Source organism: Eupeodes corollae, chromosome 1, assembly GCF_945859685.1.
Source record: "Eupeodes corollae chromosome 1, idEupCoro1.1, whole genome shotgun sequence".
NCBI classification, from domain to species: Eukaryota; Metazoa; Arthropoda; class Insecta; order Diptera; family Syrphidae; genus Eupeodes; species Eupeodes corollae.
The window spans coordinates 188,493,837-188,513,580 of NC_079147.1; the positions used below are offsets into that span (position 1 = coordinate 188,493,837).

The window sequence follows — 19,744 nt, forward strand, 5'->3', positions numbered from 1 at the left end:
CTACAAATCTTCTCCCATTCTCAAACAAATGTTCAAACGCTTAAGACCAAGGTTATATTTTTTTTTAATTTTGACCAACTTAGTAACGCAATTATTTTGTTCAAACTAAAATATTTTGGCTTTTTACCTTTGTTCTGGTCTTGAACCAAATCCTACTTTGAAAATAGATTTTACAAAGTAATCTGGTCTCCCCCAAGGAAACCACTTTGGCTGTTTAAGGTTCATTCTTCCCTTTAATGACGCAACGTAACTTCTAACTATTGTTGATGAGATAATAAAGTTCGCTTATGATCGTATATATATATGAATCGTAATTATATTTGATTATTGTATTTGTCATCAATAAGGTTTTTGATAATTATTTCTGTTCCAACTTAAAATTTACATATCACATCAATTTCATTGTCAATAAAGCAAGAGTTCAATGATCCCTACTTTATTCTTTCTTCGTACCATTGCTACTTATTTAATAACTTTATTTGAATTACCGAGGTGAAGCTCATCACGTATATTTGGATTTCTACGTATTGTCTTTCATAAAACAAACTATGAAAAGAATGAAACTCTTAATCGAATGGATACTCTATATAACCTTAACTACTTTCCAGAGTTTCTCAAGTGAAAAAATATAACTTCGAAAAGACGACTGATAACTCGATTTGGGAATTTAGTCAGAAAAAGTTCGGTAGAATTCAATAAAATCATTTATCATTGATTACAACCTAATTTTTAAAAAATATGGTCCAATGGCAATACTCCTCAATCAGCACCAAACTCTCTGCGGGTGAATTAGCTTCTCGAAAATAAAATGTGTGGTTTTTAGCTCTATAGATGCTACCGTTTCGTTTGAAATACAAAATTGTCCGTTTTTCACATCCGAAGTACTAGTTCAATTTAAGATCTTAGTAAATTGTACTTCAAATAGAAGATTTCCCTTCCTCCTTAAACTGGGAGATTTTCTGTCGTGCTAATAACCATTCTTCTTTCGTAATACGTAGAGATAAAAAAAAGATTCCTCGTGTCAAAGTTAAGCACCAACCAGTTTTCTCGCAACGTTTGAAGTTGATAGTTTTTATGGCCTGAAGATTAAAACCTTAAAACCGCACTTCTACATCAGATAACTTATATGGTCTTCTAACTTTACACCTAATTCTAACATTTTATGTAGAGATTCCCGTGAGTTGGATTTTTAAAATAGTCTCTGAGTGTGATTTGTTTATTTCTATTTCTATAGGTGATAATAGTGTTCCCATAAAATTGTTAACCATGATAATACTTCAAGCAATATCCACTTTTATCCACATAATAAATGTTTGTGGAAATAGCTGATCATTCCTTAATTGCTGGAAACTTGGGGAAATTATTCCTGTCCGCATAAAGTCCCATCATTCTTGTTGTTCTTACTTCCGGTCCATTAGTATTTTACCCTGCCTATCAAAGGTCTTTGAAAAGGTATTAGCGGAGAAAATATTGAACCATATTTGCCACCATAATCTACTCTCTTCAGTACAGTCGGGTTTTCGTCCTTATAATTTCTGTTCTATACCAAGAATTAAGAACATGGATGCCATTAGAGTTTCGTATGGTCTGAGTGAGTTGACAATATTATATCTGCTTAATTTTTCCAAGGCCTTTGACAGTGATAACAGCGAAATTGTGTGTATTAAGCTGAATTTGTACTTTGGCTTCAGCAGAAGATCTGTAAGCCTAATTATATAAAGTATATAATAAACCTTAGTCAGATGGTAATGGTTGGTAACAACTTTTCTAATTCAATGGACCAATGCACCTCCCTCAAAATTTGGCATATAGTCGATTTGAATCTTAATGCGGTTTATGTTCATTTTTACCTTTCCCAACTGTTTAACTTGTTGAAGGACCTCACCTGTAGAGTAAATGAAGATCTTTCAGAAATCTGCAATTGATCTTTGTGAAAAGGCCTTACGCTTAATAAGAGGAAATCGCAGATCATTGCTATCTCTTAAAAGAAATTTGATGTCGATAATCAACCACCTGTCTTATTATCATGTTTTCAATTTGAATTTTTTGAGTATCTTATCACTTATCTAGGCTTCAAATTAAATCGGACCCTCTCATCAAATAATGATGATGGAAAGATTGACATCTCTTTTGAGCGTATTTATGTTGGCCTCCGTTAGCTTAATGTCTTTTCTGGTTTGACTTCTGTGGGTACTAAACTGCGGATAAGTTAAGCTTTACTACTACCTATCATAGATTACATAGCAGTGGTTGACTGTAGACCTGGTTTACAATCAATGTAGAAAAAAGAAAAAGTAGTTGCTTTCAATGACACGGTGAAGCACGATTATGGTTTGATCACGTTCTTTAATTTACCTTCAAAAAATGAATGGTTTAAAAAGAAATCATTTTTGCCTATACAAAATTTTACTCATATACACCCCATATTTATAAGAAAATACACTTACTTCTCCCATTGTGACCCTCAAAACAACAAAACCAACAAAATCCTCAAGCATAAATATTCCTAACTTTTATTAACAATTAATTTACAAAGTTTTCGAACTTACTACTTGTTCTGACTCTATTATTTTACTCACCTCTTAAACTTAAAATCTCTAAGAGAATACATATTGAAATATTTTTAACAAGAAAAACAAAGAACTAAGTAAGAATATTCATAAAATCCATAGGTCTTACAAATGTCACATTAACTATTTAAACGAGTCTTAAAGGATTTTTGATTTTCTTCATCATCATAAAAAAAACAAAATAAACATCGTATCTTATCCTTCATTAGCACATAAATAAGACTATACTCCTACACCTATATGAACTATGAAAGAAACCAACTACTTTCACATTAACCTCAACTTAAAGAGGGAACTCTGTTTCTGTTGTGATAAACTGGAAGTAATAAAACTTTATCATCTCATCGTATAGGTACCCATGCACTTCCAAGTTGTCCTTTTCCTAAACAAACAAAGTAAATAGTCTCTTTTTTCGTTGGTATGTAAAGTCTTTGGCTAGCACATAGAACAAAAACTTCTCTTGTTCTATTATATTTAGTCTAACTATAAAACCACACACAAACAAACAAACAAACAAACAGACAAACAATACACTATACTATGTAGTAGCTACAAAAGAAAATAGCTAAAAGTCCTTTCTTCGGTTGCAAATTGTAAAGGAGTCCAAAAACTAAAACTCAAGACAGTCATTTCCAGCTTTAGGTTTTAGGTACTCTCCTGCCATGTTCGTATTCTCCATAGAAAAAGGAGTTTCAAACCTCATCTCCTTATTCAAAAACACCACAATATCCTTACTTATTTGACGACACAAAATTCCACCCTCTTTTTACCCTTGGTCCTTTTTTGTGTGTCTTGTCAAACTTAAACTCAACTGAAGTTACTTAAGAAACAAAAATACCTAAGTACTGCAAACATACACACGTACGATACGTGAGCCAACAAAAACAAAAAGAATATAAAAAAAGGACATTTTCAAGGACTCTTTATAACACTTCTCATATAGTACATATGTGTAAAAGTAATAGTGTGTGTGTGTAAACTCGAAAGTAACAAACGACAACGACATTTAATCTGATAGGAATCCCTTTGGAAATACTACTTTCATTTGCACCTGATTTTTTTCTACCTGTCGTCCTTGCTATCAACTATTGTCCTTATTGTCCGAGTGTCCTTTGCGAAATAGTTGAATAAAATTTCACTCCTTCATGCATGCGTTTGACTGCAACGAAGAAATACAAAGAAAAAGAGAAGAAACTTTAAGGGAAAAATGTCCTTATGACACAAGAAATATGGAATTTTTCATTCCAGGATATAAGTACGAGTATAAAATGAACTCAATCTGACAGGACATTCTACAAATTGCCAACCCAATTGTTAGCACAAAAAAGTAAAGAAAGTAGAGAGCATATATTTTACACAAACCTAATCTCATGAATAATTGAAAAGGTCTTCGCTTTAACTATTGTATATCCTTGGAAAGGAGGTGATGGGGAAGGAAGTACAAGAACTCCCAGTACAAGGTTAATTTAAACTCTCTTAGGAACACACAAAACAAGGATGAGACTCACATTGGGAGGAGGATTATTGTGTGTTCTAAATTCTGTTTTGAAGTGCGAAATTATCTTTTTTTAGGTCTATTTTCTGATGACACAAGGCCGAAGAAAAACGTTGTGTCCTTTTTTGTGCTTTTTACTTGAAATTCTGTTCATTTACATGAAAAATGTGTCGATTATACCATTGCCTTGGTACTTTAGGAAGATGATGGTATCCTTCAGCCCAACGTTTTATCTCTTGCTGCTGATACTCATGCTGATGTTGATTCACCACCATCAAACGCCGAGGAGGAGTAGTCCTCGTTCTTGGGGTGATAATCCTTCGTCTTTTAAAACGTCCATAGACAAATTTCGGAATGTCAACACAAAGAAAATAAAGAATTTCCACAGCACTAATTAGCGAACATCCAAGAAACAGGCCAGCTATTCCTCCAAAGGACACTGTAAAGAAAAATAAAAAAAAAAGAACGAACATAAAAAGGACGAAAGAAAGGATGTTTTCTGTATTCTTACCAACTAAATCCACCCAACCAAAGACTAAACTTGTACGATACTGAATAATCGAATCGAAGCGATAATATATATCGAGATCCACGTAGGACGAATTGTTAAGGATATTAGCTGGTAGATAGGTGGGACGCACTTCGTTGATGTAATTCAATGAGATGCAATTGCGGAAGCACTTGCATGTCATCCCTGTGTGCCGGTTAGAGACGTATTCGTCTTCGCCCTTACGTTTTGTGTAACGGAAGAAATCTGTTTACGAAGAGAAGAAAGCAAAGTTAAAGAAGGCAATGTCGAGTGGATGTCCTTAAGCTTATAAGCCAGCTTTTAAAGCAGCAAGAATAGCAACAGTAGCAGCAGGAGTATAGAACTTACCTCGATGGTTGTAGATACATTGAAAGTCGGACGCTTGACATGGTGGATAGTCACCTGTGAAAAGACGTTTTAGAGAGAAAGAAAGTTTAAGAGGGAAGAGGAGCACTGCAGTGATTTATTGGAATAGTAGCCATAAAACAAAGACTCTGATGGAGAGGACTAAGGAAGGAAATTTCATCCTTATACTATACATATAAAAAGCTCTATATCAGGATACAGGTATATGCGTATATATCCTTACCTACAGGAAAAAGAAGATCCAAGGTGCAATTACAGTAGCGCATCAGGTGCTCTTGATGGCATTGAGAAAAGCAATTCTCGATCATGTAAACGTGACCCGGTAGAGACTTGAAGTCTTCGCTGTTACGTTCATCCTTTAGTACGAAACGTATACATGTACATGAAAGATATAAAGGTCATCCTTATTATTTGCATGAAACAAAAAGCGCTTTATTCAATAAAAATAAAAAAGAAATGCCAATCGAGAAGACAAAATCCGGAAATAATTGGGGATTGACTTTACATAGGAGCATCAGGCGAAGCTTGTTAAAGATGATTGAATATGGACAGAGAAATATACCTATACTTTTTGTAGACTTTAAATCACAAATGAAAGAAAATAATTATAATATAAGAACGACGGTGACTATGGCAATGGAAGTCACGAATCAGGAGTTTCAATATTGACTTGAATTGATTGCAAAAGAAAAAATATCTGCTTTTTAGTCCAATGTAAAGTAAAATAAGTCGAAAAAGAGATCAACATAGGATTGAGAGATGGTGAACTGTCATATCTTCCTTTTAGTGCTTTTAACTTTTTTGAAAAAGTCACATAAAATCTCGTGTCCACGTCGTAAGTTGTAAAATGCCAAAAGTGGCGAAAACCTCTTTGTCTTGACTATCTGCGTTTCTGTATGTCCAAACGATTTTTTGGTGATCACAATTCATTTTTTCATGAAATGTTATGAGACTTTTTCTATATGTTAGGACATCGAAATTAAAGTATAAACACATTTTCAACTTACTCTCATTTTGAGGTGAAAGTCTTATTTTACTGGAGGTTTATTAAGAAGAAAAATTCAATTTTAAATATTTTTGTTACTGTTCCTGCAAAGCTATAAAAAATCTACGCGTTAATCTGAAAAGGTATTCAACTTTGCAACTTTGTATTGTAAATATTTATATCGCTTGCCACTTCTTTCTCGCATCCCATCGCACTGCGTACGAATGCTGTCGTCGGAGGCCATTTACGACTTGATCGACAATTTTGAGCTGAAGTGTTGGTCAACCATTGATCGAAAAAAGTGATAATCAGAGGGAACCATGTCTAAAGGATACGCCGGGAGTAGAAGGATTTCCTATATTAACGTTTCCAAGTACGCTTTGACCACTTTTGTAACGTGGGTAACGAGCGTCATCATAATCACTTTATCGTGCCTCTCGTTGTATAGCAGGCCTCAAACGTATTAATTGCCTTCGAGCATAATCTTAGACCTATAAATATTCGGTTTTACTGTTTACATGGAAGCATGGCAAGGATATAAATATTATTTTGTTGCGTTTGAGCCGGTAATGGGGGCCAAATGTGATGTCCCCGGTTCGAGAGTCACAAGTTCCTCGTTTGTTAATCATGCCCATGGCTTTGAGTCGTTTTGAAATCGCTTGCTGTGTCACTCCAATGAACATGAACATAGCGTCCTTATCATACGTACTCCAACAAATGTTGAGAATTCGACCAGTGTACTTACTTACTTAATGTGGCGCTACAGTCCGGAGAGGACCTTGGCCTGAACCAACATGCGCTTCCAGCCAGTTCGGCCCCTAGATAGTTGTCTCCAGTTTCGCACGACAAGTTAGTTGAGGTCCTCTCCCACCTGCGTGCGCCACCTGAGTCGCGGTCTTCATATATTGCGCCGTCCATCGGGATTGGATTCGAAGATCTTCCGGGCTGGAGCGTTGATGTCCATCCGCTCTACATGACCTAGCTATCTAAGCCGTTGGACTTTAATTCTGCTAACTAGGTCAGTGTCGCTGTACAGCCCTTACAGTTCGTCGTTATATCTTCTCCTCCATTCTCCATCTATGCGTACGGGACCAAGAATCACCCGAAGAATTCGTCTCTCGAAGCATCCTAAGACGCTCTCATCTTTCTTTGACAGGGTCCAGGCCTCAGCGCCATAAATAAGAACTGGGATGATGAGTGTCTTATAGATGGTGATTTTAGATGCTCAAGAGAGGACTTTACTTCTCAATTGCCTTCTAAGTTCAAAGAAGCAGCGATTGCAAGATTGATTTCAGCGCTGGTGTCGTTGTCTGTGTTTATAGCGGTGCCTAGGTAGACAAAGTCCTTAACTACCTCGAAGTTATAGCTGTCCATGGTAACAATTGGTCTTGTCCTCATTGACCACTAAACCCATCTTCTTCGCTTCTGTCGCAATGCTCAAAAACGCTCCAATGACATCACGCTTTGATCTTCCAATTATGTCAATATCATCTGCGTATCCGAGTAGTTAGATGGACCTTTGGAAGATTGAGCCTCTAGTGTTGACGGTTGAGTTTTGCACAATTATTTCCAGAACTATATTAAAGAAGTAGCATGACAATGCATCGCCTTGTATACAACTTTTTTTGACATCAAGCATCGGTGAGATATTTTTCGAATTTGATAGAGCAGCGTGCATTCTCCATCGTCATTCTGCACAAACAGATAAGTTCGGCAGGGATGCTAAAACTGGACATTGCTTTGTAGAGCTCTTTCCTATAGATGCTGTCGATTTGAATTTCTGGTTTTTTTCCAAAATTTGCCGTAGTGTGAATATTTGGTCGATGGTGAAATTTCCTAGTCTGAAACCACAACTGATAAGAACTTATCAGGTTGTTGACGAACGGATTCAGACGTTCACAAAATATGGCAGAAAGGATCTTATATGCAGTGTTATGGAGACTGATGCCTCTGTAGTTGGCGCAATTTAGAGGGTCTCCTTTTTTATGCATCGGGCAAACTACGCTGAAATTCCACTCATCGGGCATGATTTCTTCCGACCATATTCTGCAGATTACTTATAGCATGCTCCCTACCAAGTCATCGCCTGCTGCTTTAAATAGTTGGGCAGCGATGCCGTCAGCTCCAGCAGCTTTGTTTGACTTAATTTTAGATCTAGTTATCTTCACTTCGTCTAGGTCTGGTAGGCGGAATTGTTGATCTGCGTCGCCTAGGTTGAGTGGTTCTGTCTTCCTAAAAGCGGAATTCGGTTCGTCATCGCCGTTATATAATTTGGAGAAGTTTTCTTTCCATATTCTCAACATAGAGTACAATTCTACTACGATGTTCCCCTGATCGTCCTTACAGGCTTCGGTTTGTGGCTGGTACCCTTGGGAGGTTTCTTTTTACCCTTTGGTAAAATGTAAGAACCTCGTTCCTGTTGTGACAACCCTCTATCTCCTCGATCGAGCGCTTCTCATACTCTCTTTTTTTAAATCAAAGAATCCGGTATTCCTTTCTCCTCTTCTGCTCGTAGAGCTCGCGAGCAACTCTACTCCTTTTGCGAAACGCCGTTTTGTATGCCTTATGCTTAGCTGCGTGCACTTGCCGGCATTCATCCTCCAAAAATGGGTTTCGCTGTGGTGGCCGTGTGAAACCTAGCAATTTAGTTTTTTTATGGTCTGGAATTCACCCTTACTGCACAACCCTCAAATTGGAAGTCCAAATCCTTAGTATAACTCCAAGGACGGGAAGTCGGATAGATTGCTCCTTATAGGCCTGGGCTTCGAATATGTCCTATAAGGTGATCAACCTTACTAGAACTGCAGACGCCACAGTTAATTCCATTTCGGAAATTCGTCCGCTGACATCTTGATATGCAGAGATGCCTTCGTGGAAACACCTCTTCCCCTCCCTCGTTTGAAGCCACCAACAAATTTTCCACTGGTGTTAAATCCCAATCTCCAGTTGAGGTACTAACTGTCCTCTTGAATGCACATGTCTACCATTTGAACATCGATTTGACTAGTTTCCTGAAATTTTTAAGAGAATGCAACTTAACGATCCACACACAAATCAATAAATATTTGAATGGGGCCTATGTTGACCGAGGTCCAAGCTAACTGCCTCGCATCTCCGATCTGATTATATCCAATGCTTCTTTCCGTTGCATCAGTTATCTATCAGATAATGGTGGGAGCAAAGTTCAATACATTCCATTTTATTGCTTCTAACAATTATTTAATTAATTTAATTTATCTTCAAAATGAAAAAGAGAACGAATAGTGTTTGACAACTTCAGACATCTCATTTCTTAGTTTACTTGAAACCAAAAAAGTCCCAAATCCGTATTCAAGTCAAGTTACTCTAATTGTTTAATTATTGCTATCATTAAAAATTTAGATTCGAGATTTAAAAGCGTTTAAGAGGATCAATTTTCAGTTTAATTTTTTAATGAGTGTCTGATTTATAATTTCACATTTCGGAATATAATCGTTCTACTGAAAGGGATTCATTTTCTTCGTATTCCCAGCTGTCAAGTTTACTTTCAATTATCAACTCTTATTTCAAATTCTTAAATGAAGTTATTGAAAACTTGATAGCAATAAAGTTATGTTTGCTCGATAGCAGAAATGTTCAATGATAGCTACAACCACCCTGTCAAAATAATCCTATAATTGGTTTCAACGATGGAAACCAATGATAGCTATAACAGGCCTCTGAAGCTTGATTTATTAAGCAATAATGAAGAGAATTGTTGTACGCCTTTAACTACAGGATACAGTACATACAGAGTTGAATAATGTTGAGTTGATCTTCGTGCATTGTGTCTCATAATCGCTGTTACAGCAGCCACTTTTAAATAAGCGTTGAGCAGTCCCGAATGGTTTTTGATTTCAACCCAAACTTCTTTTAAAAAAACGCAAATGTTTAGGCTACAAAAATCTCTTTGTGAAAATAAGTTTTCAATATTTTCCAACGTTCTATAACCGAGATGGGACTCATTTCTTTTCGTGGAGGTATGATGTCGATTTATGTCAAGATTTCGGGCATTGAATGGCTGTCAGGGTCAAAATTTTTTATAACTTCAAAGAAAACAATAGTTTTCAAATCCTTACCAGTTGTGGTCTTATGTGGGTTTTATTTTGAAGAGCTGCACCTTCTGTACACTTCTCATTTAACATTGTACACTTCCCATATTAAACTTTATAATTAGCTCATCAAAATTCATACTCTTCACTTTAATCTTTTCACTTCTCACTTGAAACTATTAATTTCGCACTCGACACTTTGGACTTCTCAATTCATTCTTCACTACTTTTGACTAGCGTTTTAAACTTTGCTTTGTTCGTACTTCGAGTATGAAGTGTAACTAATGAAGTGTTATTGCGTGAAACCCATGTTTGATACTGTCAAAGGGACCTTTAAGAGGTAAGCAGATATTTTAAGACTTAGTTTCAATACTCACTTGGAAAACACACTTCCTCAATCCCGACGGCACAACTCTAGTTTCTTCATCAGTGAAATAAATCACAGGATCTACTTCAATCGATGTCTGTGTATTCCACGGTATAAAAAAAGGATTGGTAGACCAAACTGGTGGTTCATGAATTGTAACCTTAAAAAACAAAGAGACCGAAAATTCTGACAGTTTAGTCAACCAGAGGAGCACTATTTTTTTTCTAAACAGAAACGTACAAGTATTCCCTTTTCTAAGTCACTGGACGGCAAATGATCTTCCGGTCTTATCATTAGCCTCACTTGCAATCCACTCTTCGGTTCATAGTTCGAATTATGGTATGGATAATATTTATCAGCAATCTGTCTCATTTTCGAATGTTCACTTTCTAAACCATTGAAAACATAACACGCACCAATTTCACTCCTCTGCAGTTCAAATTCTTCACAACATTTAATTTCATCATAACGCCATCTGCAATTGTCCAAAAATTCCTCACAAGTCCACGCCATGAATGTCACAACTTGAGTGAAATTTATTCCATTCAACGATTGAAGGAAGTCGTCAGAGACACTTCCGATGCTGTCGAACTTCCCGAAAGCCATTCCATCGAAGATGGCAACAAATCGAGTGAAAAGATCTAATTTTTTCTCGTTCGTTTCGCCAGGAAGGAAGTGCTCTTTAGCAGCTTGAAGGCGGCTCCAATTCAAACGGTTATTATTGCAAATTGTGATTGTTGGAAAGGCTATTTTATAGACTGGGTATGTTGTACTGGCAACGACTGTTTGAAAGGTTCCCTCCGTATATCGTTGTGATATAATCGAACTTACGTAAATCCAACCTATTACGGTGACTGTCAATACGATGATCCAGATTAATCTGTGTGTATTAAAGATTCCAAAATTATGTTAAAGTTGTCTCAAAAGTCCTTGGGTGATAACCTTTACCTTTCATAGATCCCAGTGGATTCCCGGAGGAAGTTATTAATAGCATGAATACTATTTCGGGTATAAAATGTCCTTATCAATAGTCTCACATCCTCGTTGTCCTCGTTGGGCTTCCTTCTATTGGAAAGTTCACCGTTTAGAGCACTCAACAACCGCAATTCTGAAGGATAAACCATGACTGGCGAGGAGAATATTTGACACAAAGGTGTTTAACACGAATTCGACTGAGAGTTATTTTGTTTTCTTCTTTTTCAGCAAGGTTCAGTTTTGTATTTTGAATGTGTATAAAATTAATTGGCTTTTTATTAATCTCGGAGGAATTCAACTACTAGACTGTCAATTTGGGTACCCTACTAACACTCGTGACTGGTGTCAAAATCGAGACTAATTTGTCAATTATTTTGATTTTATTATTTTGTTTTATCTCATTTCTTGCAACCGGATAGGGAAGTAGGTAATGAGGTTAATGTTGATGACGTACATTCTTAAATCAAGAACACCCTTGGGACTTATTGACATTGGAATATTGTGGGAAGGTTGTGTGGTGCTAATTGATTTCTTAAGGTAAACATTTGGTGTTGGAAGACAAAGTTGATGGTGTTGAAAGTGATTCCTTGGGGACTACTCATTCTTGGATCGTTGCAATGTTAGATCCAATTGTAATATAAAAGATGTATTTTTCAATAATATTTAAGTAATTTTGTGCCATTTCTTACGACTTCTTGTCGAATTTTAGTTTGAATAAAGACTTTTTCGAATGTTAAGGACTATTAGTAAGAGCAAACATTTCCATATTAATAATGAAACAAAATATCGTCATTCTAGTGGTTGCATCGGTCTTTACCGTAGCTCATAATATCACACTAGTTTTTCACGGCCATGTTGAAAACTGTTGAAGGGGTTCTAAACGTTGTCGGATTGTGGGTATATCATGAGTCCATTTTTTCACAAACGGTTCAATCTCGGATCTAAGGAGAAGAATTCACATAGGAAAGACAAAAAATAATATGATTTTATTTAATGACCAAAAATTCCGCCATAGTGCATAAAGCAAATTCGCCCAAATCCACTTTATTTCCAGAATCATTTTCGAAATAAAACACCGGTCATTTGAAAATAAGTGTTCAATATTTCCCAATATTTTTCAAACCTAAGGCGACTCATTTTGTTTTGTTCTGCAAAAACAAATTTTATCGTAAACTACAAATCAAAAACATACTGCTGGTCCTTGAAACAGCTTGTACCCATAGTTAGTATTGAAATTTATGAATTACGCTTAGCTTAAGACATGACAATAACCTTCAAGGATCCATGTTTTACTAGCTAATTTTAGTAATTAATTTGCCTTTTTTATTGGAAATGTCGCTTACGATAAAATGGCGTGAACGGCTCAAAATCTTTCTTTCGATTTAAAGTTGTTTAAGTTGCAGAATTGGTTTAAGCTTTAATTGTAAAGTGTTCCATTGAGTTCTAAGAGTTCACATCTTGAACCTTGAAATAAATATACTGTTCATAGAGGAAGACGTGCTTTGAAAACCTTACCATTTATGTTCCAGTAGCTTCTTTAAACTTCAGCTTAGATGGCAATCTTTACTTCGTCGTCAATATTAAATGGATCTTCCTGCCTAACTGCAGAAATTGTCCTTCCATATCCTCAGCATTGAATGCTGCTCTATGTACTTGTGAATTTCGTTTCATCTGCTCATAGAACTTTCGAACTTAATTTCTGCTTCTTAACTTCTCAACATCTTCAGAAAGGTCAATGTTTTAAATCTCTTCTTTTCATCGTAAAGCTCGTGAACAGCTCTCGTCCTTCTATGCATACCTGTTGTTTAGCTGAAATCGCTTGCCAACTTTCCTCATCAATCCAGGAGTTCCTTATTGATGCCTGTTTGAAAACTAGCACTTCAGATGGCATCTTGGCAATAATGTTGCCCATGATTCTCGCTACATTGTGACTCGGTGGGAGAAAGATTAAGTGATCTCTTGCGAAGTAGTTTGACCTTATTCCAACATATCCCTGTTTTGTCTTAGATCGGATCGTTCGATAAAAGTAGTATTGGATGGATTCAAGTCTGAAGCCAATAAGCTAGTGTGCTCCAGGGCTCTGTTCTATCTCCAACACTCTTTCTCATTTGTATTAATGACCTCCTGTCTGCCACATCTAATCCAATACATTGTTTCGCTGACGATAGCTCTCTTAGCTTTTCATTTTCGTTTTTAGGCTCACATCAGTCTTCTTCGGATATGGAACTGTTACGACAAAATATGATAAAAAACCGCGTAAACCCAATGCTGTCTTGTATCGAAAAAGTGAGATATACATCCTTTGCCATTATCCATGGATGACACTTACATCGAGGAGATTGAACATCTCTATATTCTCGGTATGTGTATCACCAACCACCGCTTGTGGAACGATCACATACGCGATGTCAAAAATGTAGCAAGGTGTTTAGGTTTCCTTAGGCGATGACAGAAATCTTTCACATTTTCTGATCTTGAGTATAACTCCCATCTCTGGGGTGGTGATCATGCAACTTATCTAAGCCTCTTGGATAGTATTGAACGTAAAGTAATTAAATTGATAGGTGATAATATCATCATAAGTTCATTTGCTTCGCTTGAACATCGTCGTAAGTTTTCTTGTCTCACCCTTTTTTACCTTTATTTTAACGGTTTATGCCCTAGTGAAATAGCCAACTGCATTCCTCCCCTTAAACAGTTCAACCGTAATACTCGCGCTTCTGGGAATGCTCATCAGTATACACTCGAGTCCAACTTCAGCTGTATTGTCAAATGCAGAGATTCGTTCTTTAGCCGTACTATGCGAATGTGGAATACCTTACCACACTCTGTCTTTCCTACTCATTGCAATATTCAGGAATTCAAAACCAATGTGCACCGAAATTTCCTTCTAAACCCTCTCTCCTCTTCCTAGTGCTCACACTGTGTCTCTGCATAATAAGGGTAGTAATATCCCCTTAAATGTGGGCTTATTATAAAAATAAGGTCTAGAAACCCGAAGTGTTAATTTAAGTACAACGATTTAGTAATATAAATCTCAGAAATGTTCGGATATCCATGATACTGGAAGTGCGCAATATAGTCGACTCATCTGAAGAACTTTAAAACGAGTACTGACTACCATGACGTTTTGTCTAGCACAACATCGAAAAGCCTGAATCCCTTATAAAACTTTTTTATCTTAATTTGATAGCATCCGAAATTTGTTGCACTACTCCTTGAGGATCCGCGATATATCGGTTGGAATTGTGAAAATTGTATTTTCCATTTAATTTCGAGGTTTTGAAATGGAATTTCTTCTGTGCTGGTTTCGAAACGGTGATTTTGTTTTTCCACACAGTAAACCTCGATATCCCGGGTTTGTACATCGTTCTTGAGCAATACAAAAGTTTAATTTATAACTTTCTTATCAATATTACAAACAAAACAGTCCTCCAATTTAAGAAATCGAAGGCCTTAATTGGACCTTTTTTAACAACAGTAATTATGTTTACAAGATTTACATTAACAAATAAGGTGGTTCAACAGTTCGTAGAGAACCAGGACCCAGTAACTTACAACTCTCCACCATTCTTTTATGGGACCCATGTCAGGAAACCGAATAACTTATTTAAGAAAGTACTTTTCATGACAAGAATAATTATTCTAGGAGGATTTGCCAATTCCAAAATACAGAATCCGCGAAAAATAAAACTCTAGGTGACACAGAAAGGGATTAAACCCAAGACATTTGGCACGACAGTCCTATGCACTAACCATTACGATTTGTACATTTTCATTTATTAGATCTACAAAGACAAATAATATCAAATTCAAGAGAACATCTTATAAGTAAATAACTTGAGGCACATAATCTCTCACGGCGTTGCACAAGAATTTTATCCTTTACAGAATTCTTCGTAAGAACTTCGACCTAAACCGAACTGAGATTCAATTGGGCCAAGAGTTCTTAGTAATCTGCTATGACCGATAGCAAGCAAAATTGGTCACCAGGTTACCATTGGCATGCGGTTATGAATAATTTGATCTTCACATTTCCTGTCCTCATTGGAAGCCCCATGTCTTATTTTACTTACCAAGATTTCAGGTAAAAGCTCTCGGTTTAAATGTGATCATTCAATACAAACAGACAAATGGCGAAGTATGAGTAAAAAGCAGTTAAGAAAAGGTTTTGACAAGCACGTTTGGTGTTATCAATTTTCTTCTATATATTTTTAAGGATAAAAGCGCATCAACATTAAATGATGACTAGAACTTGCACGGTGACGACACGAGACGTTACAGACGACACTGTCTGCAATTCAATTGAACATTATCAAAAAAAATCAAATGGTTTGATAGTTTTACTCGTACACCGCATAGAAGGTTATTTGTCGACGTTTCTTGGCAATGACGATGCACTGACACAGGCACCAGCACCAGTACCACACATATACTCCATGGTTCATGATTTTTGTGGTGGGATTATATTTGCCTCCAGGGTTACATCTGAATATTTTAAGAAAAAAGTCAAGAAAAAAAAATCAAACAGAACTCAACATCAAATTCAAATATTTAGTAGGGATATAAAAACAACAACAAAATATTTCTTCAAATAGGAACATTATAGATATAATATCAACAAATTTTATTTATTCACCAAATTATAAGCAATTTCATGAAATGTTAATTTTTAACTTCCAATCCAAAGGTGTCCCAATGTTGACTTCAATTCTGAAAGGTGTTCAAAATCAATTACTTTTGAAAAGATTTGCCCTGGTGTCCAGGGTAACGAAAAGTTGTCAATTTGCCACTAAGGCAACCCTGTTTCCCTCCGTTTGAATTACTTCCTCTCGAATAGAATCAAAGTTTGAAGATATTTACAAAAAAGTAAACTCATAGGTATAACCCATCATGGCGAGACGCAAAAGAAGGACAAAATCCAGGTGTATGCCATATGTAAACTGTATAACTACCTTCCGCGGCGCCATCATGTCTGCTGATTCTGATTCAGCTAGTCAGCACATATTTTGCTATGCTAGAGGCTTGCGTGCGCGCCGCTCCAGACAACGACAATGAGAATACGTGATGACACATAACGCATGCACTTTGGTTTCTTGAATAGATGGAAGTTGTTTTTTGGGAAGGAAGCCAAGCCATATCAATGTTAAAGTTTTTTTTCTTCTCAACTTAAAGTCCTAAAGGAGCTATATAAATGTATGTACGTCTATTTTTGTCCCTTTGAGCTATTCGTGTATAGTGTGCACAATAGTATCTAAATGTAAGTGAGTTTTATTGAGAGTTGCTTTGGCATTGTTGTACCTTTTTACGAAGTTTATACCTTTGATTTTATTTTCGTATACTTTTTTTCGTAAGAACTTTTCAGTTGATGGAGTTATTCGTGTACATAGCTCGCTAATGGATGATTGCAAGAAACATTCCGTTTCTATTTTTGTTGAGTATATTTTGTTTTGTGTTTTTGGTAAAATCGAAATCAATTTGTTGTGAATTTCAAATGGAATGTTTGCAATATAAAAATGTTAAAAATCAGCAAATTGAAATGACAGAAGTTTCTCTTTTAGTTTTGTTTTGTTTGCAGTTGCAATTGATTTGGATCTTGATTTGAAAGAGGTTAAATTTGTATGCATATAGTGCATGAGAAACCTTTTACTTTATATTTGGTTCTCAAGTGAACTTATAGACTGGTTGTTATTGTCATTGAATCTCGGAAAGTGACTTACGTTGGGCGCCATATTTTACAAATGCCTTATAAAAGAAAAGCTTATCAGGTCAAGTTATGTTATTCAATTTGAAGGAAAACTTGGCTTTTTTATAAACAAACTTCCATATTTCTGTTAACATGTAGAATTCTAAATATTAGGTGTCATTTTGTAGGAGATAAGCATATTTTCTCTATACATTTATGATAGTTTTAACAATAATCTTAACTAGCGTATACTCGTCCGGAAAATCCTGCAACCAGTTTTTTTACAAGTTATGTTCTTAAAATGAGTAATAGGTCTTAAGTTAACTATAGTCTGTCCTATTTTGTTTGCCTTCTATAGGTTAGGTTAGGTTGGAGTGGCTGTCCAGATGTCATTGACACACGTAGACCTCAAAGGTCCATTGTGATACCACTAATGAGGTTACTCATGGGAGAGTAATGAACTTAAACAAACCATTTTGTACTTTTAATAAAGTTAGAGAGACGTTTTGTGTCAATCGTTGCCAGTTCACTGGCGTTATCGAAGAAGGGATTACCGAGAAAGTTATTCCTTCTAATGGATAGTGCTGGACATGTACACAGAAGGTGTTGGACTGTTTCCTCTTCCTCCTCGTCCATGCAGCTTCTACGGAAGTCTTTTGTCTAGACCCCTAGCCTCAGAGCATGTCTTCCTATGAAGCAGTGTCCCGTTATTACTCCAATTGTAGAGCTTATAATTTGTTATAAGCTTTGCTCAGTGATAACAAGCTTTTTGACCGTTTTAAGTAAATACTTGGCCATATTTGCTTGGTTGCTAGGCAGGTGGTACTTTGTGACCATCTATCATTTGTTGTTTCTAGAGCATATTGCTTGAGAAGATATTTGCATGTAGCAAGTGGTGTTCCTATGTTACGTTTTTGTCTAACATAAGGCAGAAGTGTCTAACATAAGGTGAATGTTAAACTGTTCCGTCATCATTCAGAGATGATTGACAATCGTGGACTGTTCGAGAGTTTGTGGAGACAGACGCGAGAGATTTAAGCGCGGTTTGGCTGTCTGAGAAGATTCGTATATCCTTACAAGATATAACGTTTTCTTTGAGCCAGGATAGTGCTTCTTTAATTGCCAATACTTCTGCCTGGAATACACTACATTGATTGGGAAGTCTATAGGATAGACTGAGGTTCAGTTGTTCTGAAAAGAAACCACTTCCAACTCCGTGATCGGTCTTTGAACCGTCAGTATAGAAGAGTACCGCATCGTCTTCCAGGGGTCCCTCTTCTTCCCAGGAGGATCTTGAAGGGATGGACACATGGAATCTTTTACCAAATACCATTTTTGGGGTGGTATAGTCTAAGCGATCTGGGATAGATCTGAAATTGTCTAGAATAGTTGTTTGTCCAGTATAGTTACTGGTCCATTGAGAGGTGGCTCTAAGCCTTACACATGAGTTGGCAGCCACCTTTTTAGAGAAGATGTCAAGTGGTGTTAGGTTTAAAAGCACTTCCAGTGCTGCGGTTGGTGTTGTGCGAAGTGCTCCTGTGATGCACATACCTGCTGACCGCTGGACTTTAATGAGCTTATTTAGATTTACCATCTTGTCCAGTGCGGTCCACCATACGACGGCTCCATAAATGAGTATCGGCCTGATTACCGAAGTGTATAGCCAGTGGGTTATTTTTGGGGAGAAGCCCCATTTTGATCCTATGCCCTTTTTACAAGTAAAAAGCGCTACAGTAGCCTTTTTGACTCTTTCATCAATATTTGCCTTCCAATTTAGTTTTTTGTCTAAAATGAGGCCCAAATATTTAGCTCGATCGGAAAAGCTTAATGGTATTCCTCTAATCTTGGGTGGGCTAATCTGAGGAATTTTATATCTTCTCGAAAAGAGTATTAATTCTGTTTTGTGTGGGTTGAAGTCCAATCTACATTGCTTAGCCCATTTAGTTAGCCTGTTTAGGGCATTTTGTAGGAGTTCCGAGAGAACTTGGGGGTGCTTCCCAGATACGGATATCGCAACGTCGTCAGCATAGGCAATCACCTTGAAACCCTCTGCTTCCAATGCTGTAAGTAGATTCGTTACTACCATGTTCCATAAAAGAGGCGAAAGGACTCCACCTTGGGAAGTGCCTCGATTCACCGATCTAGTGGTAGTAAAACTTCTCATGTTAGAAATTATTGTCCTGTTTTTGAGCATGAGACTTATAAGATCTATGAGTGACTTCTCTAATTTCAGCTTATCCATTGCTGTTGTGATCGCCTGGTAACTGACGTTGTTGAAAGCTCCTTCAATATCTAGGAACGCTACCAGGTTATATTCTTTGTATTCGAGGGAATGTTCAATAGTACGTACCAGTGAGTGAAGTGCTGATTCTACTGATTTTCCCTTAGAGTAAGCATGTTGAGCTGTGAAAATGAGACATGGTTTTAAATTATGTCTGATATAAATTTCAATCAATCTTTCCAAGGTTTTAAGAAGGAAGGATGATAGGCTGATTGGTCGTAGATCTTTAGGATTAACGTGTGAGGGTTTCCCTGCTTTGGGAATGAAGACTACTTTTGCCATTCTCCAGGCTTTGGGAATATATCTCAACCTTACACAGCTTGTCAGAATGATTTCCAATGGTGGAATAATCATGTCTGAGCATTTTTGTAGTTCGGCCGGAATGATTCCATCTGGTCCTGGAGATTTATATGGATCAAA

The 19,744-nt window shown here is 36.7% G+C and overlaps 1 protein-coding gene across 1 annotated transcript in view; it reads right to left on the reverse strand.

The window, feature by feature from the left end:
* Positions 1 to 4,199: 4,199 nt before the first annotated feature.
* Positions 4,200 to 19,744, reverse strand: part of LOC129947771 (pickpocket protein 19-like) — a 42,399-nt gene continuing 26,854 nt past the window's right edge. The window contains exons 2-8 of the mRNA XM_056058461.1: positions 11,331 to 11,508; positions 10,623 to 11,262; positions 10,393 to 10,542; positions 5,184 to 5,316; positions 4,943 to 4,996; positions 4,577 to 4,819; positions 4,200 to 4,504 (exon numbers count right to left, since the gene is read on the reverse strand). Coding sequence (XP_055914436.1) covers positions 4,200 to 4,504; positions 4,577 to 4,819; positions 4,943 to 4,996; positions 5,184 to 5,316; positions 10,393 to 10,542; positions 10,623 to 11,262; positions 11,331 to 11,508 — 1,703 coding nt within the window. The remainder of the gene's footprint in view (positions 4,505 to 4,576; positions 4,820 to 4,942; positions 4,997 to 5,183; positions 5,317 to 10,392; positions 10,543 to 10,622; positions 11,263 to 11,330; positions 11,509 to 19,744) is intronic.